The sequence below is a fragment of the Electrona antarctica genome (assembly GCF_951216825.1).
Source record: "Electrona antarctica genome assembly, chromosome: 12".
Taxonomy (NCBI): Eukaryota; Metazoa; Chordata; class Actinopteri; order Myctophiformes; family Myctophidae; genus Electrona; species Electrona antarctica.
Genome location: NC_136793.1, coordinates 51,581,259 through 51,607,913, shown reverse-complemented (window position 1 = coordinate 51,607,913; position 26,655 = coordinate 51,581,259). Strand labels below are relative to the sequence as shown.

The window sequence follows — 26,655 nt, the reverse complement described above, 5'->3', positions numbered from 1 at the left end:
TCCGGTAGGATTGTTGTGTTGCTGTGCTGGCCTGGTTGATATCTCCTTCAACAAAAAAATCAAACCTGTGTGAACTGAGTGGTGCATACCCCCCCCCCCCCCCCCCCCCTCTCTCATTAGCAGGCAACAGTGCAGCACTATCTCTCTCTCTCTCTGTTTCTGGCACAACAGCGCCACTTTTGGTACTCATTGGTACTGGTTAGCTCATAGTCACACGGTTGACACGGACATTGCTGTTCCTTGGAGTGGTTGCACCACTCAAAAATCCCCAAACAGCGTGACTGTGATAGCCACGGAGCGTGCCGGTGCGCTCCCAACGCACGTGCCATGAGCACACCCCGCAGGCACGTAGCGGTAGCGTGGCCGCACACAATTATCATCAACGTGACTGTGAGAAGTGTGTGTGTGTGTGTTTGAGCGACAGTTTGTCCCGCGGGTCATAAAAACCCCTGACCCGCGCAACACTAGTACATACAGCAGTGGTTCCCAAACCTTTTCATGTTTGGCATCAATGTATATTGTAACATCAATGTTGCTTTAACTCATGTTGACCTGAGATCAGATTCTAAAAAAATGTCTTCTACATCCCGACAGTTTTCTGAAAAAGCTATGCTTCTATGTCAGTCGTTCTTCGATTTTTCAAAAATAGCAGACCTACAAGCTCATGGCGCGCCACTCGGTGGCGCGCTATGAGCTTGTAGATCTGCTATTTTTCCCGCCCCAAAATGGGTTAAGCATTTGTAGTGGCTCAAACTAGCAATATGTTCAGAAGCATTTTTCATAAAGTGTCAATAGTCTCAGATATTTCATACTTTTTGTATAAAGGCAAAGGTTAAAGCCTCAATCTGTGATTTCTTCACCTGGTTGGCAGCATGTACTGTAGAACAGGAGGAACAACGTGACTAAAAGTGTGTGTGTGTGTGTGTGTGTGTGTGTGTGTGTGTGTGTGTGTGTGTGTGTGTGTGTGTGTGTGTGTGTGTGTGTGTGTGTGTGTGTGTGTGTGTGTGTGTGTGTGTGTGTGTGTGTGTGTGTGTGTGTGTGTGTGTGTGTGTGTGTGTGTGTGTGTGTGTGTGTGTGTGTGTGTGTGTGTGTGTGTGTGTGTGTGTGTGTGTGTGTGTGTGTGTGTGTGGTCCTTTTCATACTGTTTCACAAATCGCACATTTTGAACTTGGTTATACACACATTTTCAGTCGCGAGGTTACATCTTGTTTTAATCCAAGCGCACTCGTAAAGCCATTCTTCTCTTGTCAGTATTGCTATTTGTAACTAAAGACCAAACACCCCTTCGAATATCATCCAGTGTTGACCTTCACCAATGCAAACTAAAATCAAAAAAAGGATCTCCTCAAGTAGATGCATTTTATTAGTCACGGACGGAGCTGTCATATTTTGAACATTTTGTTTTACACTAACCTGACTCCGCCAGATGGGGCAGCAGAGAGTACACTGGGTTCCCCCCTCCTGCTCCCATCTGGGAACTCTCAGGCAGACTTGATGCCCGGCCACAAAACGGCCTGGCCAATCAGCGGCAGCTAGAGGCGGGATAGCTGCTGCTGATTGGCCAGGCCGTTTTGTGGCCGGGCATCAAGTCTGCCTGAGAGTTCCCAGATGGGAGCAGGAGGGGGGAACCCAGTGTACTCTCTGCTGCCCCATCTGGCGGAGTCAGGTTAGTTTTACACTACAGTACTGGCAATTTGGCAATGTCATGTCAGCATAATATCCACATGTACATTAGCATAATCGTTCCAAAGAAGAAATTCAGTTGAGGGAGAAAAAAAAATGCCACTGTGCGTGGAAACCCCTAGTAGTGATTTGTGTGCACATTTTGTGAATGAGTCCCATTGTTTTTGATGTGCTCAGTCAAGTTGCTTTGCTTCAGGCTTTTGTGAAGACATGAATTTCCCCCTTCCACAGGAAAACGAGTGTCTAAAGAAGGAAGTGTTTGAGAAGAGCTCGCGTATCGAGGAACAGAACCGCAAGATCGGTGAGCTTATCAACCAGAACCAAAGGTGAGGCCCAGGCAGACATTGAAATTGAAATTGAAATTGAAATTGAAATTGAAAAAAAATCTTCTAAATCCTCCAGTTTTCTGAAATAAATATTTTCACGATTTTTCAAAAATAGCAGACCTACAAGCTCGTAGCGCGCCACTCGGTGGCACGCTATGCGCTTGTAGATCTGCTATTTTTCAGGAGCTAAATTATAACATAATGTTTAAAACACCAAAAGGGGTTCCCGCCCAAAATGGGTTAACCCATTTAGACCTGATGTCGAAATAATAATTAAAAAAAAGTCTTCTGAAAGAATATATATTCAAAGATTTGTGCTGCATTTTCACGATTTTTCAAAAATGGCAGACCTACAAGATCTGCTATTTTTCAATAGCTAAAGTATAACATAATGCTTAGTTAAAACACCAAAAGGGGTTCCCGCGGCCAGAATGGGTTAAGAACTTGTTAAAAAAAACACATTTATTTCGTAAGCATTTTTGTCTTATGAGAAATGTATCTGACCTATTTGTGCAGGACAATGTTTTGCCGGGCTACACCAGGCTTTTCGCGCACAAAACGCACGCGTTTACCCTAAACGCGTGCGTTGAATTTAGGTCCAGTCCTATTTAAAAAAACGCACGCACGGGCCGCGTGTGTAGGGTAAACGTTCGAGAAAAGCCTGGTGTAGCTTGGCCGTAAAAGGTCATCATCGTGACCGCCCAATCTGTCGGATTGAAAAAACCCTTCCCGCTCGAGTCACTCTAACCTATGTCTAACCAAGACATAGTGCTGCACGATTCTTGCTCAAATGTGGATCTCGATTTTTCCTCCACAAGAATTAGGATTATTCTTTTCACACGATTCTCATTTTTTTCCCATGCAAATATCTTTAGTCTGTAGTTGCTGAACATTTACTACATTCAAAATGTGTCACCTGGAGGCTGGAGCCATAACTACTGCGGCTTTAAACGGACAACATCAAAGTGCTTGACTTAAACCTCTCGTAAAGTCTCTCTTGTATCAAAAACATAATGGTAACTAAAATTAATTGGTGGTGCTGAACGATTCTTGCTCAAATTTAGAAACGAGATGTCTGAATCTACAGTAGATTGCTATCTTTTTTTCGATTAAAGGAGAATTCCATGCTAGAAGGCTTTCTTAGTAGTCGTTACGTCCCCACCAAAGAGGTCCAGGTGTTTTTTTGTGCAAAAACTCCTTATTGGCTATTTCCCCTACCATAAGCCCTCAATGAATTGAATGGGGCTATGGGGTGTTGTGCTAATTCGCTTATTTCCATCGAAATAAGTAGTAAAGTGTGCCGCTTGGGATATTATTTACATTATGAAGAGAGGATATATACAAGAAAATGATCATTTTGAAATGTCACTCAACTGTCTCTCAGGTACGTGGAGCAAAGCAACCTGCTGTTGGAGCAGAGGAGCGACTCCCTCAAGTCCTCCAGCGAGCACAGCCAGGCGAGGCTACTGCAGGCAGAGCAGGACAAGGTGCGTCAAACTCTTGTGTTTGAAATCTGTGAAGACAACTTAGGGCATGTGGTGTGTGTGCATGTGTGGTGCAATAACAGGCGGTGGGTTGGATTGCTACCATTTCTTACATTCCTAGCAAACTGAACTGCAATCTGAAATGAAGGCTTACATTTTTTTTTTTTTTTTTTTAACCAAACATTCTTTATAATCTGACTAACTGATTTATAGCCGGTCAGAAGTGTTTCTGTTTTGTGTTAACCTTTTTTTTCCTTTTTTTTACGCTCCCTTAACTCAATGGTTGCCAAGGACTTATTTAACTTCTTTTTCATGATGTCCTGGAGCGCCAAGGACGTGTTTTTCGTGTTTATTAACATGGTAAAAAAAAATAATAATAATATATATATGGTGGCGGTCTGGGACTTTTGGCGCCCCCTGGTGGCGGTGAATGAGGTCACTCTTTGCCAACTGTTTCCCCTTCCTGGCTGTTTGCACTGTGCTGATCTGAGGGCGTCTAGCGTTGAGTGCTCTCTCTCTCTCTCTCTCTCTCTTCCCAGCATGCACTGCCTCAGGACCTGGGCTCGGGCGAGGTGAGCCTGTTTAGCTCTGACTTCTTCCACCAGACCTGGGGGTCAAATAAATACAATAAATATCATACTAGATCTAGTGATTCTAAACCATTTTCATTTCAAAGGACTCCATTTTTATGCCATCTTTTTTTAAATCTCTGGGACCCAAATGTACACTGTGTAAAGTCCGTTTTATTTATACGACTGGGAGAGTGTCCATTTTTGGTTCCATTTGTTCCATTTGTACTCTCAAAACTGTCTATTTTTTTTTTAGACCCATGGTGGACCCAGCGTTGAGAAAGCGTGTTTTAAACATTGTTATAATTTAGCTATTGAAAAATAGCAGATCTACAAGTAGATCACTTGTAGATCTGCTATTTTTGAAAAATCGTAAAAATGCGGCACAGATCTTTGAATATATATTCTTTCAGAGCGAACGTTTTTTTTTTTTTTTTTTTTTTTTTTTGCGTCAGGCCTAAATGGGTTAAATTAGAGGGAAAAGAACTTTCGGATCTACAAGCTAACACCTTGTAAGCCGTTTCCACTAGTTTGGGTCCTGGACAGTGAGACATCAAATGTCTCTTCTTCTGGGGGTCTCGAGCTAAAAAGATTTGTAGACAGACATCAGAAGCTCTCTTCTGTCCTCCCCCTGGGTCCCCGGACCCAGCGTTGAGAAACGGCCACTAGTCCGCTGGTCGATGTCCACAGACAAACATGGTATTGTTCAATGACAAGGAAGTACCGTAGTAGTAATATTCCCAATCTGACACCGAGTGGTCCCACCGCTGCAAACTCCACTGACCTGAGATCAGATTCTAAAAAGGTCTTCTATACATCCTGACAGTTTTCTGAAAAAGCTATGTTTCTATGTCAGTCGTTCTTCGATTTTTCAAAAATAGCAGACCTACAAGCTCGTAGCGCGGGTCCCAGATATAAATGGCATTAAATGGGGTTCAGTAGCCTATGCATGTCAAAATGGGCATCCTTTTCAAATGACCTCGTGCGTGCGGACTCGGCCCCCAGCCTGGTACCCTAGTCAAAATATGGCCCTTGAGGAAAATTAATTGGGGAACCCTGACATAATGCTAACACCAAAAGGCGTTCCTCCCGCCCAAAATGGGTTAAACAAACGTTAATGGTCATTTGCTATAATTACTTGACCCAGAGCTGACTTGACTGTACTACCAACGCCATAAGTCATCCTTCCACTATAGTCTCTCAGGCCCGGTCGACGCATCCCCTCACTAACATTCTGGCTTATTTTCTTCCTTCTCCTCCATCCGTTGTCATCTCTGCCTCACCCGTCATCCTCTTGGCAGAATCTTTTTTTTTTTTAAGATATATTTTTTTGTGGCTTTCGCCTTTTATTTTATTTTTCATAGAGGGATAGGTGTACAGTAGGCTGACAGGAAATGGGGAGATGGAGATGGGGGGGTGACACGCAGTAAAGGCCGTCGGGATCGGGAGTCGAACCCGCGGCACACTGCCAGACTGGATTACCAGCCAAGGTGCCCAGACGGCTACGCCAGAATCTTGTGTGGGCCAGCAGCACTGTCCGTTGGTAGAGAGTAGAGACTATCCTCTCACTGTCTGTAGAGAGTACAGACTTTCCTCTCACTAACATTCTCGCTTGATTCCTTTTCCTCCTCCTCCGTCAGTCCTTAGAGTATATATTAATAGAGACGGCAGCGGATTTCTCCTCTCATCCACTTGCATTAAGTTGCTCAAAAGCGCATGAGGCGATTTCACTCCTCCTTCCGGTTAGGAACAGAGTGCATTCTGGGAAGAATTGGGCCAAGGCGTTCACGTATGAAACCGCGTTCACGTGTCATCATGAACGTGCGCAATGATAGTCAACGGACCAGAATTGGCCCAGCGCTTGCAATACCAAATTCGGCCACTATGTCCATTTCGCCTCAGGGTTTCCTCCGGGTGCCGACTCTATTCATATATACTCTTAAGCGTCAGTCATGTCTCCGCCAGCCTCACCATATTCCTTCCAACAACAGGGTCATGCTGGTTGAACCAGCAAACACTGCTGTTCTCACCCATCCACTCATCCAGACCGCCCATCATCATCATCGCTCTTCTCCAGAAACCAGCTTATCTGTGTTTCCACTTTTCCTTTGTACGGTTTTTTGTGCAGTAAATTATACTTCGTCATACTACGGTGCTGTGCAAAAGTAGCCAAGCTTGTAGATTGGCAATTTTTATTTATTCATTTTTTTATTTTTTTTTGTAAAAACTATATGTTCGCAAGTACTTATAGCATCCCTTTATTTTTAATTTCCTCCTTTTATGTTTGAATAAAAAAAAATAAAAAAAAATCAAGAGAATTAAAGCATTAAATAAAGGAAAATTCCTTAACCCATTTTGGTGTTTTAAACATTATGTTATAATTTAGCTATTGAAAAATAGCAGATCTACAAGCTCATAGCGCGCCACCGAGTGGCGCGCTACGAGCTTGTAGGTCTGCTATTTTTGAAAAATCGTAAAAATGCGGCACAAATCTTTGAATATATATATATATATATTCTTTCAGAGCGAACGTTTTTTTTTTGACGTCAGGCCTAAATGGGTTAAATTAGAGGGGAAAGAACTTTCGGATCTACAAGCTAACACCTTGTAAGCCGTTTCCACTAGTTTGGGTCCTGGACAGTGAGACATCAAATGTCTCTTCTTCTGGGGGTCTCGAGCTAAAAAAGTTTGTAGACAGACATCTGAAGCTCTCTTCTGTCCCCCCCCCCTCTCTCCACCAGGTGCGTCTGACAGAGGAGTTGGCGTCGTCCACGGCGCGCGTGGCGCAGCTGCAGCTGGACACCACCTCCCACCAGCAGAGGGCCTCGGAGCTGCAGAGCCAGCTGGCGACGGCCCTGCAGGACGGAGAGAGCCAGTGCGCGCGCGTCTCCACGCTGGAAACGCAGCTGGAAGGTGTGTCTTGTCACTAAGGATAAATGACAATAAAGATGGAACGCCGTGACTTTTTTTTTTCTCCAGTTTTTCCATGCGCGTACGAGGAGGTGATAGTGACAGTACTTCATTATTAGACTCCCCGGTGTGGTGGTTGTTATGTGCAATGATGTCTTCCTGGAGGCTGAAACCTTGACGGTCAAACGATACAGTGACATCACAATATCATCTCCTCCCCCTAAACCCTCCCCCTTTATCATACAGCAACAGCTGTGGGTGCGGCTCTCCACCCGTCACCACCCACCAGGCAAACCAGGCATACTTAATTAACTGGTGGGCGTGGCCACATAAAAAAAAACATTTTAACAAATACTGTACACTTTTTTTTTTTTTAATCTTATAATAATAATAATACCTGGTGATCATGTTTTAGGGTGGGGAAAAAACTTGCGGCACTCCATCTTTAAAGTTCAAATGCCAGGTGGCCAATTGAGCGGCAGTGGCGACGAGACCGGAACTGTGGTTCAAAATGTTTTTCCTTGGACACACGCGCATGCACATGCACTCACACTCTTTTTTTGAAAATAGACGATCTACAAGCTCACAACGTGTCACATCGCGGCGCCTTGTGAGCTTGTAGATCTGCTATTTTTTTTGCTATTTGTAACTTATTGAAAGTTGTAGGAAAATATCGTCTATATCAGGGGTTCTCAACCCGTGCGTCGCGACCCCTCGGGGGGTCGCCAAATTATTTTAGGGGGTCCCCAAATTATTTAAAAAAAAAAATGCTATGAGCTTGTAGATCTGCCAAAAACCCCGGCCAAAAACGTTGAGAACCCCTGGTCTATATGACAAGTTAGACTGAGGCAGACGGTGGATGCCAGTAAGTTGTAATGTTTAAAATGTTGTACTACCTCCAAACAGACAAGGCCTGACCCTTTTTGGGAACCCCTTTTGGTGTTTTAACTAAGCATTATGTTATACTTTAGCTATTGAAAAATAGCAGACCTACAAGCACCTATTTTTGAAAAATCGTGAAAATGCGGCACAAATCATTGAATATATATTCTTTCAGAGCAAACTTTTTTTTTTATTTCAACGTCAGGCCTAAATGGGTTAAATGATTTTTGTTTAGTAGGCACAATACAGCCTCACATTTTCGGTTAACTAAATTTTATTTTAATAACCTTGGTGTCTGGTGTGTGTGTGTGTGTGTGTGTGTGTGTGTGTGTGTGTGTGTGTGTGTTCAGAGTTGAAGGAGTCATCGGAGCGCGCCCAGGCCCAGTACCGCGCGGAGAAACAGAAACGTAAAGAGATGGAGGTTCGAGTTGGCAACATGGAGGAGGAAGTGCACGACATGAAGACGGATAAAGAGAACGTGGAACGGGTGAGTGTTCTGGAGGAGTCGTGGCGGTTCTAGTACGGATCATGCTTCCTGAGAGCGTTTCCCAGGGCTCTGAGAAGGAAGGGAAGTGGTCACGTGACTGGGCTGCACCATGACACTTTCATGGACACTTTCATGGGAGCCAAACTCACGGAGTGAGTGCAATGAATACATGGCAGTGAATGGAGCCGGCTGGACCAGAACAATTGAGACCTTTTGTAAAGTAATCACTTCTGGAAAATAACAGAAGACATATCACAGGTTGTTTTTTAATCACTTACTCTTCGATGTGCACAGAGTGCACAGTATATCATTTTATCTGAGGATCTAAACGGCAGCAGGTATCGTTTCTGGCTCCGAAGTATCGCGAGCTTTGGCTGCCAGACAGGAAACGGTGGGAAGTCTCGCGATACTTGGTGTGTTCAGAAAGGTACTTTGTGCTCTTTAGATACCATACCTCTATAAAAATTACACAGTGTACACATCGAATAGCAACACAGCAGACAATAATGTGTTACATGTCTTTCCAGAAGTGATTACTTTACAAAAGGTCTGTCATTCATAAATAATGTTTGTTCATGAGCTGGTCACTGAGCTCTCATTGACTCCAGTGCATTCTGCCAAACCTCCGGGTAGTTTGGCTCCCATGAAAGTGTCCATGAAAGTGTCATGGCGCAGCCCAGTCACGTGACCACTTCCCTTCCTTCTCAGAGCTTCCTTGGGGCAGGTCCACTCCTCGCTGCACCACACCAATCCCCACGAATGTTGGTGATCTAGGAATATGTTTTATTTTGGAGGTTCCCAAGTTCCCAACCACTTATACTAGTACAAGTAAGACGCGCGAACGCGGGAAGCGAACGCAGCTCGTAAATTGCAATAACAACAATTAGAATAAATTACGTACTTTTTTAAGTTTTTTTTTTTTAAGTTCTCTTTTTTTTAGTGTGTGTATGTGTGTGTGTGTGTGTGTTTTTTTTACGTTTTTTTTTTTCAAGTTGTGTGTGTGTGTGTGTGTGTTTTTTGTGTGTGATACAGCTGCGCCCTCTGGCGGCGGGCGGGTGGTGTTACAGCGTGACACACACAGACACACACACAGACATGTTCTGCTAGGTCTCATAGTTAGTGCTCACTGCGTTCGCAACCACTGGTGCTACTTGAGCCCCCCCTCGGGTGGGCTCAAGTAGCAAGTGGAATGAAATATTTATATTACTACAGGTTCTGACCAAGCAATTGGTTGAAATAACCTCTCCAGCCGTGCTGAAACGGGCATGACGGCACACCTAGCCGTTAATAGAAGATTTGAGAACGGATTAATCGCATTAGAAATATCATCAGTTGTGCTGATTAGTGATTGGACAGAGTATTGTCAGAGCGGCAGCATTTATATTGCCGTAGGAATGGAACAAAAAGGGCAGGTGTTGCGCTCCTGTATTTGAACATCAGTTATTATGGTGGTATTTGGAGAGCCACGTATTTTCTGAGGTGGCACTTCAGTATAAAAAGTTTGGGAACCAATGAGCTAAAGCAGGGGTTCCCAAACTTTTTTGGACCAGGTGCCCCTTTTGGGGTAGACATTTTTCCAGGTACCCCCTCATCTGAAGCGGCCGCAGAAACCTTTCAAGTGTCCTGAGTCTTTTTGTTGTTTCTGCAGCATGCGTCCTGCTGTTACTGTTTGGGGTCACGACAGGTTGACTGATGTTGTAGTTGTAGTAATCATGTCAGCTATTGGCCCAAAGCAAACATGGGAGAAACACAATGAACACCACAAAAAATATGTTTATTGCGCAACTTGGCAGAAATGACCACATAGATGAACATAATTTTAATGTTAAAAAAGTTTATTTTTTTTAATTTTTTCTGTGAATTATTTCGGTACCCCCTGGCTATGCATCGCGTACCCCTAGCGGTCCGCGGACCCCACTTTGGGAACCGCTGAGCTAAAGGATTCAAATGTAACCGTTATAAACTTGAGGTGAAGACTCCCAGCGATATGTGATAACTAAGGCCGGCACTTGAGGGAAGGAAAAGCCGCAGGCCCTCTTAAGTGGATTCCAGGGACTCTCTGGCTTCCTTTTAGGGGCGCTGGGTCTAAATTGACCCTTACAAGTCTGTATCTCTGATTGTTTAAGGCCATTTGGTGCCATTTGTATCAGAGTTAAAGGAGAATTCCATACTAAAAGGCTTTCTTACCTTTCTTTGTAGTTACGTCCCCACCAAAGAGGTCCAGGTGTTATTTTGTGCAAAAGCTCCTTATTTCCCCTACCATAAGCCCTAAATGAATTGCATTGAATTGAATGGGAATTGAATGGGGCTATGGGGGTGTTGTGCTAATTCGCTTATTTCCATCGCTCAAAATGATTATTCTTTTGTATATATCCTCTCTTCATAATGTAAATAATATCCCAAGCGGCACACTTTACTACTTATTTCGATGGAAATAAGCGAATTAGCACAACGCCCCATTCAATTCCCATTCAATGCAATTCATTGAGGGCTTATGGTAGGGGAAATAGCCAATAAGGAGTTTTTGTACAAAAACACCTGGACCTCTTTGGTGGGGACGTAACGACTACAAAGAAAGGTAAGAAAGCCTTCTAGCATGGAATTCTGCTTTAAGGGGAGACATTTCTGACTAATAAGTCCGTTCAATCGATTGATCAAAAAAAAAGCTTGAAATGTTAACGTTTGAGAACCATTGCCCCCAACGGATTGCGTCCATTACATACCGAGGACCTGAGCGTGTCCCCTTGCGCTGCAGACGCTGGCGGACAGGAAGCGGAAGTGGCAGGCCGAGCGCCAGAGCAGAGACGAGGAGATGGAGGAGCTGCGACGGAGCAATCAGCAGGACCTGGACCAGCTGAGAGCTCAGCTCCGCAAAGCCCGGACCAGCACCGACACCTCAGAGCAGGTTAGTCGCATGCGTTTAGATTTAAAATCTTGGTGCTTTTTTTTTGTGTTCTTTAGTATTTTTGTTTTTACCCATGAAACTCCCGGTAGTTTTTTGCGCTCCCCTAAGTATTAACCAATTCAGGCCTGACGTCGAAAAAATGTTTTTCTTCTAAATCATGACAATTTTCAGAAAGATTTGAGGCACATTTGAAAGATTTTTCAAAAATAGCAGATCTACAAGCTCATAGTGCGGCACCGAGTGCCGCACTATGAGCTTGTAGATCTGCTATTTTTCAATAGCTAAATTATAACATAATGTATGTAACACCAAAAGGGGTTCCCGCTCAAAATGGGTTAATACAGCGTGTGGCACATGACTCAGAGGAGGAGTGAAGTCAGAAACTGAATGCCAATCTGAACCTCAATAAAGGCATGCGCGTGCGTGTCCGAGAGGAAATATTTAAACTCTCAATCGGATAAAAACACCACACCACACCACACAAGAGGTACGTAGGTGGCCTCTGATAGTTGAACCAATGTTGAGCATGTGTTCTATGTCTTTAGACTCCCGGGGGGTCCTTATAGGAGGTTCCAGTCGGTCCCCCCAGCTAAATTATTGATGGTTTACAAACCAAATGGACCCCTAAATGGCAGGCCTGTAACTCTTAACCCATTTAGGCCTGACGTCGAAATTTAAAGAAATGTAATAATATATATTCAGGCCTGGGCCCTGGCTCTGTGGTCCTTGGCTGGTAATCCAGTCTGGCAGTGTGCCGCGGGTTCGACTCCCGATCCCGACGGCCTTTACTGCATGTCTTCCCCCCCCCATCTCTCTCCCCATTTCCTGTCAGCCTACTGTCTGTCCCTCCATAAAAAATATAAAATAAAGACAAAAGCCACAAAAAAAAAACATACAAAAAAATAATAATATATATTCAAAGATTTAAGGCACATTTTCACGATTTTTCAAAAACAGCAGACCTACAAGTTTATAGTGCGGCACTCGGTGCCGCGCTATGAGCTTGTAGATCTTTTATTTTTCAACAGCTAAAGTATAACATAATGCTTTAACCCATTTTGCGCGGGATCCCCTTTTGGTGTTAGCTATTGAAAAATGGCAGATCTACAAGCTCATAGCGCGCCACCGAGTGGCGCGCTACGAGCTTGTAGGTCTACTATTTTTGAAAAATCAAAGAACCACTGACATAGAAACATTAGCTTTTTCAGAAAACTGTCGGGATAGGATAGGAAGACATTTTTAGAATCTGATCTCAGCAACAGCAACGGGTTCCCGCTCAAAATGGGTTAACAGTGTTTGGTTCCACTTTCAGGTAGTCTAGTAGCCAGCCCATAGAGCCCCATTGTGAACCCGGACATGTTGAGTACACCAAGGTTTTATGTTAGAAATGTTTAGTATGGGTCCCCAGTATGTAGAAACTGCCGGATGCTAACTTGCATATGTTGAGCAATTTTCATAATTGGCATAATATGTGACCATACCAATTACAACCTATAGAAGGCAAAATATTCAAAATTTCATCATGCTTTATGTAGCATGTGACATGTCAAACTAGGGGGTTTGCATGATGCTGAATCCATTCCAAACATTAGTTTTGCAAAAAAACACTCATTGGGCTAAAAACGGCCAATGCCGTCATCACAAATTGATGTCAGCACATTTGGGCAAGTGGGCATGGCCGTTTTAAGCCCAATGAGTGTTTTTTTGCAAAACTAATGCTTGGAATGGATTCAGAATCATGAAAACCCCCTAGTTTGACACATCACATGCTAGATAAAGCATGATGAAAATTTGGATATTTTGCCTTCTATGGGTCCCCCCAGCTAAATTATTGATGGTTTACAAACCAAATGGACCCCTAAATGGCAGGCCTGTAACTCTTAACCCATTTAGGCCTGACGTCGAAATTTAAAGAAATGTAATAATATATATTCAGGCCTGGGCCCTGGCTCTGTGGTCCTTGGCTGGTAATCCAGTCTGGCAGTGTGCCGCGGGTTCGACTCCCGATCCCGACGGCCTTTACTGCATGTCTTCCCCCCCCCATCTCTCTCCCCATTTCCTGTCAGCCTACTGTCTGTCCCTCCATAAAAAATATAAAATAAAGACAAAAGCCACAAAAAAAAAACATACAAAAAAATAATAATATATATTCAAAGATTTAAGGCACATTTTCACGATTTTTCAAAAACAGCAGACCTACAAGTTTATAGTGCGGCACTCGGTGCCGCGCTATGAGCTTGTAGATCTTTTATTTTTCAACAGCTAAAGTATAACATAATGCTTTAACCCATTTTGCGCGGGATCCCCTTTTGGTGTTAGCTATTGAAAAATGGCAGATCTACAAGCTCATAGCGCGCCACCGAGTGGCGCGCTACGAGCTTGTAGGTCTACTATTTTTGAAAAATCAAAGAACCACTGACATAGAAACATTAGCTTTTTCAGAAAACTGTCGGGATAGGATAGGAAGACATTTTTAGAATCTGATCTCAGCAACAGCAACGGGTTCCCGCTCAAAATGGGTTAACAGTGTTTGGTTCCACTTTCAGGTAGTCTAGTAGCCAGCCCATAGAGCCCCATTGTGAACCCGGACATGTTGAGTACACCAAGGTTTTATGTTAGAAATGTTTAGTATGGGTCCCCAGTATGTAGAAACTGCCGGATGCTAACTTGCATATGTTGAGCAATTTTCATAATTGGCATAATATGTGACCATACCAATTACAACCTATAGAAGGCAAAATATTCAAAATTTCATCATGCTTTATGTAGCATGTGACATGTCAAACTAGGGGGTTTGCATGATGCTGAATCCATTCCAAACATTAGTTTTGCAAAAAAACACTCATTGGGCTAAAAACGGCCAATGCCGTCATCACAAATTGATGTCAGCACATTTGGGCAAGTGGGCATGGCCGTTTTAAGCCCAATGAGTGTTTTTTTGCAAAACTAATGCTTGGAATGGATTCAGAATCATGAAAACCCCCTAGTTTGACACATCACATGCTAGATAAAGCATGATGAAAATTTGGATATTTTGCCTTCTATAGGTTGCTAATAGTATGGTCACATATTTTGCCAATTATGAAAATTGCTCAACATATGCAAGTTAGCATCCGGCAGTTTCTACATGCTGGGGACCCATACTCAACATTTCTAACATAAAACCTTGGTGTACTCAACATGTCCGGGTTCACTTTTTGGCTACTAGACTATAGTGGTCCCGGGTGCGCACTCGGGACCACTTGGCAGATGTGGTAGTGTGAACGCTGCGTACCGTTCCCGGAACCGCATGGAGGTATAGAGTCTCAGGACCGGTTTGAAGTGCAATGTGAAAGCATTGAATACAAAGTGTTTTTGTTGAGTGGTGCAACCACTCCAAGGAACAGCAATGTCCGTGTTAACCTATGTGTGTGACTATGTGTTAACCTATGTTTGTGTGTGACTCTGCAGTCACACCCGCATGGTTTGTGCCTAATGTGTGTGTGTGTGTGTGTGTGTGTGTGTGTGTGTGTGTGTGTTCCTCCAAGCTGTCGCAGCTGCAGACGGAGCTGGAGCAGGAGTGGAAGGGGAGGTGTGAGCAGGCGCTGGCCTCCCAGAAGGAGCACCACGGCCGTGAGCTGGTGGAGCTGCAGGAGCTGAGAGACGCCGCGGAGCACAGACTGACACACATGCAGGAGAAGGTAGGAACCACACACACACACACACACACACACACACACACACACACACACGCCGCGGAGCACAGACTGACACACATGCAGGAGAAGGTAGGAAACACACACACACACACACACACACACACACACACACACACACACACACGCCGCGGAGCACAGACTGACACACATGCAGGAGAAGGTAGGAACCACACACACGCACGCCGCGGAGCACAGACTGACACACATGCAGGAGAAGGTAGGAACCACACACACGCACGCCGCGGAGCACAGACTGACACACATGCAGGAGAAGGTAGGAACCACACACACGCCACGGAGCACAGACTGACACACACATGCAAGAGAAGGTAAGAACCACACACACACACACACACGCCACGGAGCACAGACTGACACACACATGCAGGAGAAGGTAGGAACCACACACACACGCACGCCGCGGAGCACAGACTGACACACATGCAGGAGAAGGTCAGCAACCTGAGCCAGACCACGAACGCACGCGCGCACACACACACACACACACACACACACACACAACACATACACACGCTGCTCCAAATTTCACTTAAGTGCTGTGCGTCACAAATTGGGAATGAATCTAAATAATGCTATTAGCTTCTTCATGGTCTCGCGTAGCCAGACAACTATTCCACAAATTTCTAATGCTATAAAGAGCCTGTATCTGGAACTATGCCTCCCGAAATCCGAGCAAGGAAGCTGGCATTTCCGCTCACGAAATAAAAAGTATTTATTTAAATATCGTTGCATTGGGAGACGTTTATTATCAGGCTTAATTTGAACCTTCAACTTCTTCCAAAATGACTGAATATACAGGTTTTGTAGAAATGTTAGATATTAATTGTTGAATGTTTAAGCATGTTGTAATCATGTATACTTTGGCCAATTACATATAATTTTTGGGGTCCTTGACATGAAATATTGAGCACCACAGTCGGATACAGAAACATAGGGTTTTTCAGAAAACTGTCAGGATTTTGAAGACTTTTTTTTTTTAATTTCGACATCAGGCCTAAATGGGTTCAACATTTTCCACATAGCCACAACATAGCCAATTTATCACAGGGTGCCCCACTCTTCCTTGGTGCCCATGCAGCGCCACCTTAGCCTGATTATCAGACTGTAGCTTTCTTGAAGCTTCAGTCTGACATTGTCTCCTGTCTGAGCGATTTTAAGGGGGAGGGGATTAGAATTTCCCTCAACCAGTAGCCATTGGTGTTGTTTGTCCCTCCTTCCTCTGTGTGTTGCGCTGCGTGATGACGCTGAAAACGGGACTCGGCGCTGATTGGTTGTTCGTTAGACCCACCCCCACCACCGATTCTCATTGGATAATACACTTTTGTACCGAAGAAATTGTAGGTTCACAGTGCAACACCAGACCAAGAGACGCAGTCCACTCAGAGAGTGGGCGGGGTCTTTGGGCTGGATCCAGGCTAGTGCCACCTAAACCTATCCTATTCCTCTTTTTTTACAGTTGACGGCACTGAAGCGCTCCAGAGACTCGGAGGAGCGACAACATGGACGACAAGAGGAGCTGCAGGCCCTGCAGGAAGAAGTATGCACTGCATTGGAGCCACAGTGTTGTTTTTGGCAGCACGTTTCTGTTTTTAAGTTTAGTCACATGGTCTTTGGACTGAAACTGAAAATGTAGTTTTAGTCATATTTTTTTTTTTAGTCACCTGGAATGTTTTGGCGTTTCGTCTAGTTTCAGTCGAGTAAATGTCATGTGATTTTAGTCGACTAAATCTACAGTTGATTTAGTCGACTCAAATGTGTTTCGGCGGGCCGAATGGGCCGTAATGGCCGACTTTACGCTTGCTGATAATTGCCGATCTACAAGCTCACAACGCGTCGCGCTGCGAGCTTGTAGATCTGCTGTTTTCAGCATGCAACCAAGTGTAAAATGACTTATACTGGATCTCTCGTCCCACTAGTGACTAGTCCCTTCCTAACATTTTTTTATTTGTTGACAAAATTGTCAGTCTATTTAGTCATAGTTTTAGTCATCATGGCTTAGTTTTTATTTAGTTTTTATGTAGTTTTTGTCAGTGAAAAAAGGCAGTCTGCGAACATTTTTCGCCTTAGTTTTTGTCGACGAAAACAACACTGCATAGGGCTCACACAGTCTTCCTAAAGCAGTGGTTTTCAACCCTTTTCATATCGAGGCTCATTATTTATTTGGCATTTGAGCCACGGCGCACCATTTGAACAGATTTAAGCCTCTCCAGACCAAAGAAAACTTGACAAGATTTCCCTTTGTTATAAAAATAACAATTTCTCTTATTGTGTAGACTTCTTGTAAATTAACCCATTTTGAGCCTGAGATCAGATTCTTAAAAACGCCTTCTATATCAGGACAGTTTTCTGAAAAAGCTGTGTTTCTATGTCAGTCGTTCTTCGATTTTTCAAAAATAGCAGATCTACAAGCTCGTAGCGCGCCACCGAGTGGCACGCTACGAGCTTGTAGATCTGCTATTTTTCAATAGCTAAAGCATAACATAATGCTAACACCAAAAGGGGTTCCCGCCCCAAAATGGGTTAAAGGTATATTCAGTGATTTCGCTTCATTCAAATATCACTTATTTTTTATTTTTGTTTGGATAATCCTCCCTACTATAGAGTGTGCTGACCATATAAGGAGTTCCTCCCTGTCCCCAGTGAGCCCCTGGGGTAAAAAAAACCCTAGTTTCAGTTTTGGTGGCGGGTGGCAAAGCCTTCATCCAATCAGGATGAGAGGGGCCTTCCTCCAATCATGTGTGGGGGCGGGCCTTGGTGCACATTCTGTTGTACTTCCCCCCCCCACTGTAGAGTTACCGGGGCGGACTGGGTGGTTTTCCCAAATCACCCAAATCACTGAATGCTCCTTTAAGTACTGCAAATAAACAATAATGTAACTCTTTTGAGAGCGGGGAAAACTGAACCGTCCATTTGGTTTCATTTTTCACTCTCAAGAGTTAAAGATAAGGATACATGTGGTTACCCAACTCTTCCATTATTTAGCTGGGGACCACCTGGAACCCTCTCAAAGGACCACTACTGTTGACTGGTGGTCTGCAGAGTCCAGACCACTGGTTGAGAACCAGTGGTCTGAAGGAAGAAGTGTGCACTACATGGGGCTCTAGGAGCCGAGGCAGGCTCCTGTGTCTGTCGTCCCCCCCCCTCTTGTAATTCAATTAAGTCATTTAGGCCTGATGTCAAAATTTCAAAAAACTCTACTAAATCCTGACTGTTTTCTGAAATGCCTCATGTTTCTATGTCAGTGGTTCTCAAACATTTTCATGTCAAGGACCCCCAGAAATATATATGTAATTGGCCGCCGACCCCCCCCCCCCCCCCCCCCCCATCTGAAAATATGTTGTTCCAGGGGACCTCCCCAGAAGCAAAGATTTTACTTAAAAACGTTCGCTCTGAAAGAATATATATATATATATATTAGATTTGCAACACATTTTCGCGATTTAAAAATAAATTAATAATAAATAGTAGACCTACAACTAGCGTGGCACTCGGTGCCGCGCTACGAGCTTGTAGATCTGCTCTTTTTAAATGGCCAAAGCATAACATAATGCTTTAAAACACCAAAAAGGGCTCCCCGCCCAAAATGGGTTAAATGATTATGATGCATTGCTGTGGAATGCATTTATGTCTGCCTCTTTAGGGCTCCGTTTTGTTGTTGTTGTTGTTGTTGTTTTTGCACAAAAGTCCCTTTTTTTATTTTGAGTTGGTCGTCGTCGTATCTACTTTTTCTTTTCTAATGGTTTGTCCCTGATCGCAGTCAGCCCCGCTCGTTAAATCGTGGCATGTTATGCATTCCTGCCTACAGATACAGTTGGGTGCCACCGATATTGTCCCTTATCATTTGACCCATTTAGGCCTGACCTCAAAATTTAAAAAAAATCCTTCTAAATCCTCCAGTTTTCTGAAATAAATAGCAGACCTACAAAGCTCGTAGCGCGCCACTCGGTGGCGCGCTATGAGCTTGTAGATCTGCTATTTTTCAATAGCTAAATTATAACATAATGTTTGAAACACCAAAAGGGGTTCCCGCCCAAGATGGGTTAACTGTCATTTTGCGCAGATCACGCAAAACCTCAGCAAAAAGAAAAGGACAATATCGATGGCCTCCAACTGTACACAATATGTTTTGTCTTGTGTTGAGTCACTGCGTGTAGGCAAATAAGCTGACAATCACTGATGGCATATTTTTCAGGGGCGCTTTACCCCCCTCCTATGTCCACCTTTGACAACATTGTGTTAATTTACACACACGCACGCACACCGTGACGACGGTGGGATAATGTGCATTATGAGTGAGGAAGGAATGCACTCCTAATGTCGTTTTTGTTTTTGTCAGTACGTGGCTCTGGAGAGGCAGTCTGCGTCCGTTAAGGACAAGCTGGAGGCCAGAGTGGCTGAAGTGGAGAAACAACTGGCAGACCAGAGTCACGGAGACACGGCCAATGAGGTGAGACACATTGATTGTCACACAAATGTGACTAAATGTGACTGAGGGACTGCCATTGGATTTTTTTGAATTTTCGTTTTTTCATATCATATGAAAGCAGGGAATCATAGCTTCAAATTGACATATTGGTTGTTCAGTTTGACCCACCAGTTTTGGAGATATGGCTTATAGAGTAATGTCTTGCAGAAAACAGCAAGTTAACAGGCTTGAAAGGTTCACTTTCATATTATTATTTCATATTTACATGTCGATATCAGCTCTGACACTTATTTCAGACATGCTCTAGTATGTGAAGAGTCTGCCTGTGCTATTAACTCATTTTTGAAAAAAAACGTTTTCTCCTCTGGTGAAAAGCTGGAATGTGTGCGATGGCAGTCTCTCAGTCAAATCTGGTCACAAATGGTTGCAATTAACGATTTAATTGTTTGGAACGTTTGTGAATAAAGAATACATTTCTGGTAATGAAAAAGAAAATGCACACAGGACAGATACGGCAAATAACTGACATTTACAAAGGAATTAAAGACATGATGATGATTATGCGAAGTAAGTCCGAGAGGCTTATTGTCGGTATCGTTTCAATGCGCTAAACCTCTGGGAGATGTGCTGAGGTGGAGCGCTACGCCTACCATCGTGATATCAGTTAGACGGCATTTGGTGTTTATAGCATTATGTTATACTTTAGCTATTGAAAAATAGCAGATCTACAAGCTCGAAGCGCGCCACCGAGTGGCGCGCTACGAGCTTGTACGTCTGCTATTTTTGAAAAACCCGTGAAAATGTGCCTCACATCTTTGAATATATATATATTACAGAGTCAACGTTTTTAACTCAAATCTTTGTTTCTGGGGGCTCTCTCTGGAACAACATATTTTCAGATGGGGTGTCGGCGGCCAATTACATATAATTTCTGGGGTCCTTAACATGAAATATTGAGCACCACTGATACAGAAACATAGTTATTTCAGAAAACTGCCAGGATTTAGAAGACATTTTGTAGAATCGACGTCGGGCCTAAATGGGTTGAGGAAGCTAATTCTGGCATAGCTATGCTATCTGAATGGTTTCTTGCAAATAAGTTATCACTAAATGTAAATAAATCAACTTTTATAGTTTTGTAAGTAAAATGAAAAAAATATATACTTTTCTATTGGTGGGATTGAAATTAGTCAAGTTTCATCCACCCAAGTTCCTAGGAATCCTATAGTCGATGAAAAATGGTCTTGGAAAGACATTACGTTATGATTATGTTATAATTTAGCTATTGAAAAATAGCAGATCTACAAGCTCATGTAGATCATGTAGACAAGCTCATAGCGCGCCACCGAGTGGCGCGCTTCGAGCTTGTAGGTCTGCTATTTTTTTTTAAATCGTAAAATTATTTATTTCAGAAAACTGGAGGATTCAGAAGACATTTTTTAAATGTCGACGTCAGGCCTAAATGGGTTAAAGATCTAAATGTATTGTCTATCTATGACATTACATTCACCGCCACCAGGGGGCGCCAAAAGTTCCAGACCGCCACCATATATATATATATATATATATTTTTTTTACCATGTTAAATAACACGAAAAACATGTCCTTGGTGCTCCAGTACATCATGAAAAAGAAGTTAAATAAGTCCTTGGCGACCATTGATTAACATAGTACAGTCCTGTTCTTTCATCTACAAATGCACTTACCTTCCAAATATGCTTCCTACACCTTTTCAAAGAATATTTTAAGGCCAACTCTCAAGTTCATGATTATAATACTAGACAATATCTGACAATATCCATCCTCCCTTCAGCCGTACCACTCTTAGCCAGTTCTCCATTAAAGACAGAGGTTCTTTACTCTGGAATACACACATACTTATTGCCAACTCCTCGTCTTCACTAGATTGAGGGCCAGCCTCATGAAGCAAGCATCTCCACTTGCTTTTAACTTCTAATGTAGTTCTATTCTGCATACTTAAGTCTCATACATAGTCTGGATTTTCGGTGGTTAGGTGACCACCGAACTACAACATGACGTCACGAGCCGCGGTGAAGAGCAAACCACCGCCCCAGCCCTTCTCTCTTTTTGAGTGGTGTAAACCACTCCTACAATTGGCTTTGTTAGTTTACGTGTCTGTCTGTTCGTACCAAAAAATGAGCATGGTTGCTATGGTCACCCAGTTCACACGGGTGTGATTTCATTACGTCAGACATTACGTCAGACCACAGCTGATCAGTCTATATAAGACCTTACACCACTCAGTTCACACGGGTGTGATTTTTTTTTAACTCACCACCGCTCATGGTTATTTCAGCTCCGGTGGTCACCTCACCACCGAAAATCCAGACTATGAATTAGCCCTTAAGGCCTATTCATAGTCTGGATTTTCGGTGGTGAGGTGACCACCGCTCCGGTGAAAAAAAGCTGGAGCGGTTGCAGTGGTTTGCTCTTCACCGCAGCTTGTGACGTCATGTTGTAGTTCGGTGGTCACCCCACCACCGAAAATCCAGACTATGTATGAGCCTTTAGAGACAGACATGACACGCATGTACCACTTAGGCGCGGCGCACAGTGCACACGACACGCACACACACATGCAATTGCACACAAGTGTTGTTTGTTGTATTTGTTGTTTTTCATACCAATGTTTGATTACCGTCTACTTATTTGTTTTATTATCCTGGGTGAGAACCATGTATTTATTAGGCATGTAACGATATATCCTATATAGATATATATCGATATTAATCCAGACGATATGAATCATATTCAAGTGCTTTTGGAGAGAAATGATAGTCACTTTCAGTAGTAGAGCACTGTAGAGGGGAGCTGTGTGTGTCTGTGACTGTGCCCAGGTGATGATGGTCGTTGATGCTCATCAAGGAAGGCAATTATGTTTCTGCACTGTCAAAAGTAATGCTACTTCTTTTGCAATGTAGTTAAATAAAACATCTCAGGGGGGAGGATAAATTATATAAAATTTAAAAAAAACGTAATTTTTCTTTAATATATATATATTTTTTAATATCGTGAAAAATCGTATCGTGAACCTCATATCGTGATACGAATCGTATCGTGAGTTGAGTGAATCGTTACATGCCTAGTATTTATTGATGTTGCCTTTTTGTACTGATTTTTTTTATTGTGCGAATAAATAAATAAGTAACGTTAGCTCTGACTATCACATTGTGTGAGACCTTTTCGGATGGGCAATATTAGACATCACATATATAAAAGGACTTATATATAGCCTATATGATATCTAATCTATGGGCAATCTCTCTCTTGCTCGCTCGCTCTCCTTGTAATGACAGGAAGATGCAGCCTGCAGCTGTCTATTCAGTATTTTAGCCGTGACGTGAGCGCCCCCTCCAGAGATACTTCCGGGTCTCATTTTACCGCTTTCCTCGCAACAACAAAGCTACTGCTCTCCCAAATCTGGCTGTGACAGGCCGTCTGCCCCACACGGAATACTATCGCCATTTTATTTCATTGTGTCAACTAAATCCTCATTAATGGAAACTAGATTCAACATACTCAACCCTGCACACATTCTAAATATGCCCCCGAAATGTTGTACTGAGCAAATAGTACTGTTACCACCTTCAATAATAATGATAATGGTAGTCTTTATTGTCTCCACATCATAAAAAAAAAACAAAGGTTTTGCAAATACACATTTCTGAAATGAATGAATAGCATTGAAAAGATTTAGCTGTACCTAAAACAAGTAATTCAGGGATTGAACCTGGAGTTAGACATGCAAGGGTCCATTTGTAACTGTGTGTGTGTGTGTGTCTCTCTCTCTCTCTCTCTCTCTCTCTCTCTCTCTCTCTCTCTCTCTCTCTCTCTCTCTCTCTCTCTCTCTCTCTCTCTCTCTCTGCAGGTGAAGCGTGTGATGAATGGCGTGTTCCATTCTCTACGCGGAGAGTTTGATCTCATTGAGTCGTACACGGGCCAGGCTGTGCTGGGGGTCATCGTTGGTACCATTAAGGTAAGAGAGTTTGATCTCAGTGAGTCGTACACGGGCCAGGCTGTGCTGGGGGTCATCGTTGGTACCATTAAGGTAAGAGAGGCTACCATTAACACAATGATGAGTGCCGGGATTTCCTTCAAAATGAAGGCGCTAGAGTGCCAGAAGATATGGGAGATTTTACTCTGAAAAGCCCCGCCTTCCTGTTCCCCCCCCCCCCCCCCCCAAAAAAAACAGGAGGCATAATGTTGCTTGCTTACCTCTCTAGAAGCGTTACTATTTTATTTTTTTGGATCAAAGTTTCTTTATTAATTTTTCAAGTCACATATGAGTCAAAAATAGCATACAAAGGTTATTGAGCTTTTTACCCCTCCCTCCCCCCAGAAGCGTTACTATTAAACTATATATTAAACGAGAGGCATGTTGAAGTCAGAAAGGAAGACGGAAGTATGCCCATCTGGTCAAAACCATGGAGAGCTCCCTAGATTAGGAGATACGAGGCATTCTATCTGAGCCGTAAACGGCTGCGCGAAACGGCAAGGAGTTTTATTTGTTTGATATCAATAAAAAATCACACCCGTGTGAACTGAGTGGTGCAAATCCCCTCCCCCCCCCCCCCCCCCCCCCCCCTCTCTCTCTCTCATTAGCAGGCAACAGTGCAGCACTATCTCTCTCTCTCTGTTTCTGGCACAACAGCGCCACTTTTGGTACTCATTGGTACTGGTGCTCATTAACGTCACACACAAACATAGTCACACACATAGTTGAACACGGACATTGCTGTTCCTTGGAGTGGTTGCACCACTCAAAAAAAGCTCTATGACGTGTGTGTACACGTCCACTGGATCCATCGGTTGGATTAGATATGACGTTTGTACACGTCCTACGGTCTGAATGTGTTAAGAACACGTTTACTGCCATTGATTCATGTGAATTTTCCCCATGTCGATTGTCCAATCCTGACGTGAATGACGTGAATTTGGGGTTTATATTATGAATCTGGCTTGACTATAGTTTGTTGAACTCCCTCTGGTGTTGTGATGGTGGTCTTCGTTGACATTAAGGAAGTATTTTCACAGGTACATTTGGTATTTTAGTGGTGTTGTGTTGTAGCGAATCTTGTAGACCAGGCCCATTGCAAGTTGCTTTACTCTTGTCATCAACAGTCTTGTCAAAACTTGACTATTGCAACTCCCTCCTTACTGGCCTACCGGCATGTGCACTTAAGCCCCTCCAACTGATCCAAAATGCCGCAGCCCGCTTGGTCTTCAACCAGCCAAAATTCATACAGCCAGGCAGATTTGATGTTGCCAACTTGTATCGTTTCAAAATTATTCAATAGACCAACCATGGCGATGGCGTCATTGTTGAATTGACAGGTCCAAATTACAAGTGAGGGGGATTCAAAGTACAAAGCACGTCGTCGTGCACTGAATTTCTGGGGGGAATACAATAGCTGTAATACCCAAAACAACAGTTGCAATGGGGCAGCCCTCAAAAAAGGTTATAAAAGCACTATATTTTGATAATCATTGCTATTAGTCCGGCAGTCAAGGTGGACGGGTGGGATAATTTGGTATATAGTCTTTTTTTTATTGGCCTAAAATATTGGCTATATACATACATTCATGAATCCACTTAAAAAAACGCTGACCGATTTTCTTTTTATATAGGGGTTTCTTGTGACCCTACCATTAACATCCTATGGCAGTAGCATGTGACATGTCAAACTAGGGGGTTTTCATTATTCTGAATCCATTCCAAGCATTAGTTTTGCACAAAATACACTCCTTGGGCTAAAAACAGCCGTAGCCACTTGCCCAAAATGTGCTAACCTCATCACATTAGTGCTGACCTCATCACATTTGTCATGACGTCTATGGCCGTTTTTAGCCCAAGGAGTGTTTTTTGTTCAAAACGAATGCTTGGAATGGATTCAGAATCATGAAAACCCCCTAGTTTGACAATTTTGCCTGCTGTAGGATGTTAATGGAAAAAATAATTGCCCAATACTAACAGCCGGTCAGCAAGTGGATTCATGAATGAATGTATGTATATAGACAATATTTTAGGCCAATAAAAAAAGACTATATACCAAATTTCCCACTTTTAACCAAAGAAGCCTGTCGGCTGCCGGACTATATAGAGCAGTGATTTTCAACCCTTTTTTTTAATATCGAGGTCCATTATTTATTTCCGCTTTTGAGCCACGGACCACCATGAGATCTAAACTCCATTAGGAGAGATGAGAGAACATCCAAACGGGAAGCACGCACATCTCAATTATTTTTTTTATATCGGGTGCTGGTCAAAAATATACATACAGAAAGAAGGTAATGTGTCCGCACACCGTTGATAAGCTCCCAGTAGTTCATTAACCCATTCTGGGCGGGAACCCCTTTTGGTGTTTTAAACATTATGTTGTAATTTAGCTATTGAAAAATAGCAGATCTTCAAGCTCATAGCGCGCCACTCGGTGGCGCGCTATGAGCTTGAAGATCTGCTATTTTTTTTAAATCGTGAAAATATTTATTTCAGAAAACTGGAGGATTTAGAAGATTTTTTTTTTTTTAGGTCGGGCCTAAATGGGTTAATACATGGTCAGGAACAGAGGCGTATCTACAATAAGGCGAGGACAGGCGTCCGCCTGTCCAAATCCATTTCTGGCCTGGCCAAAATCCATACAAGGACAAAAACAAGACCTGAGAACTATTAGTGGACAGCTGATTGGCCGTTTGCTGTAGAGCAGATCGACCCTCAATCACCCATTGGAATGTAAATGCATGCCTTTCAGCCTTTTGTATGCTACTCGTCTGGCAGGTATATCTCTTTGAAAACCTTTAGTGCTACGATTGTGCGCTGGGACGACGACAATTAACCCATTTAGGCCTGACCTCAAAATTTAAAAAAAATCTTCTAAATATAATTTTCTGAAATAAATATTTTCACGATTTTTCAAAAATAGCAGACCTACAAGCTTGTAGATCTGCTATTTTTCAATAGCTAAATTATAACATAATGTTTAAAACACCAAAAGGGGTTCCCGCCCAAAATGGGTTAACACATCTTGCCTGCCCAAAATGTAATTCCTGGAAACGCCACTGGTCAGGAATCAACATTTCGACCCCTCCGGGTCTTCATCAGGAATCAAACCATTAGGAGAGTCATAGCGCGTACTCATAGCGCGTACTGGGCCCCCAGCCTGGTTCCCTAGTCAAAATATGGCCCTTGAGGAAAATGAATTGGGGAACCCTGCTATGTGTCTGTGGGGCCAAATTTCAGCCAATC

General features: G+C 43.1%; 1 protein-coding gene across 3 annotated transcripts in view; it reads left to right on the top strand.

The window, feature by feature from the left end:
* Positions 1 to 26,655, top strand: part of fkbp15b (FKBP prolyl isomerase family member 15b) — a 63,735-nt gene that overhangs the window by 25,212 nt on the left and 11,868 nt on the right. For all 3 annotated transcript variants that reach the window (XM_079517353.1, XM_079517351.1, XM_079517352.1), the window contains exons 18-26: positions 1,915 to 2,009; positions 3,394 to 3,496; positions 6,804 to 6,975; positions 8,205 to 8,341; positions 11,097 to 11,246; positions 14,774 to 14,926; positions 16,422 to 16,502; positions 19,302 to 19,412; positions 23,281 to 23,388. In XM_079517353.1, the coding sequence (XP_079373479.1) occupies positions 1,915 to 2,009; positions 3,394 to 3,496; positions 6,804 to 6,975; positions 8,205 to 8,341; positions 11,097 to 11,246; positions 14,774 to 14,926; positions 16,422 to 16,502; positions 19,302 to 19,412; positions 23,281 to 23,388 (1,110 nt within the window). The remainder of the gene's footprint in view (positions 1 to 1,914; positions 2,010 to 3,393; positions 3,497 to 6,803; positions 6,976 to 8,204; positions 8,342 to 11,096; positions 11,247 to 14,773; positions 14,927 to 16,421; positions 16,503 to 19,301; positions 19,413 to 23,280; positions 23,389 to 26,655) is intronic.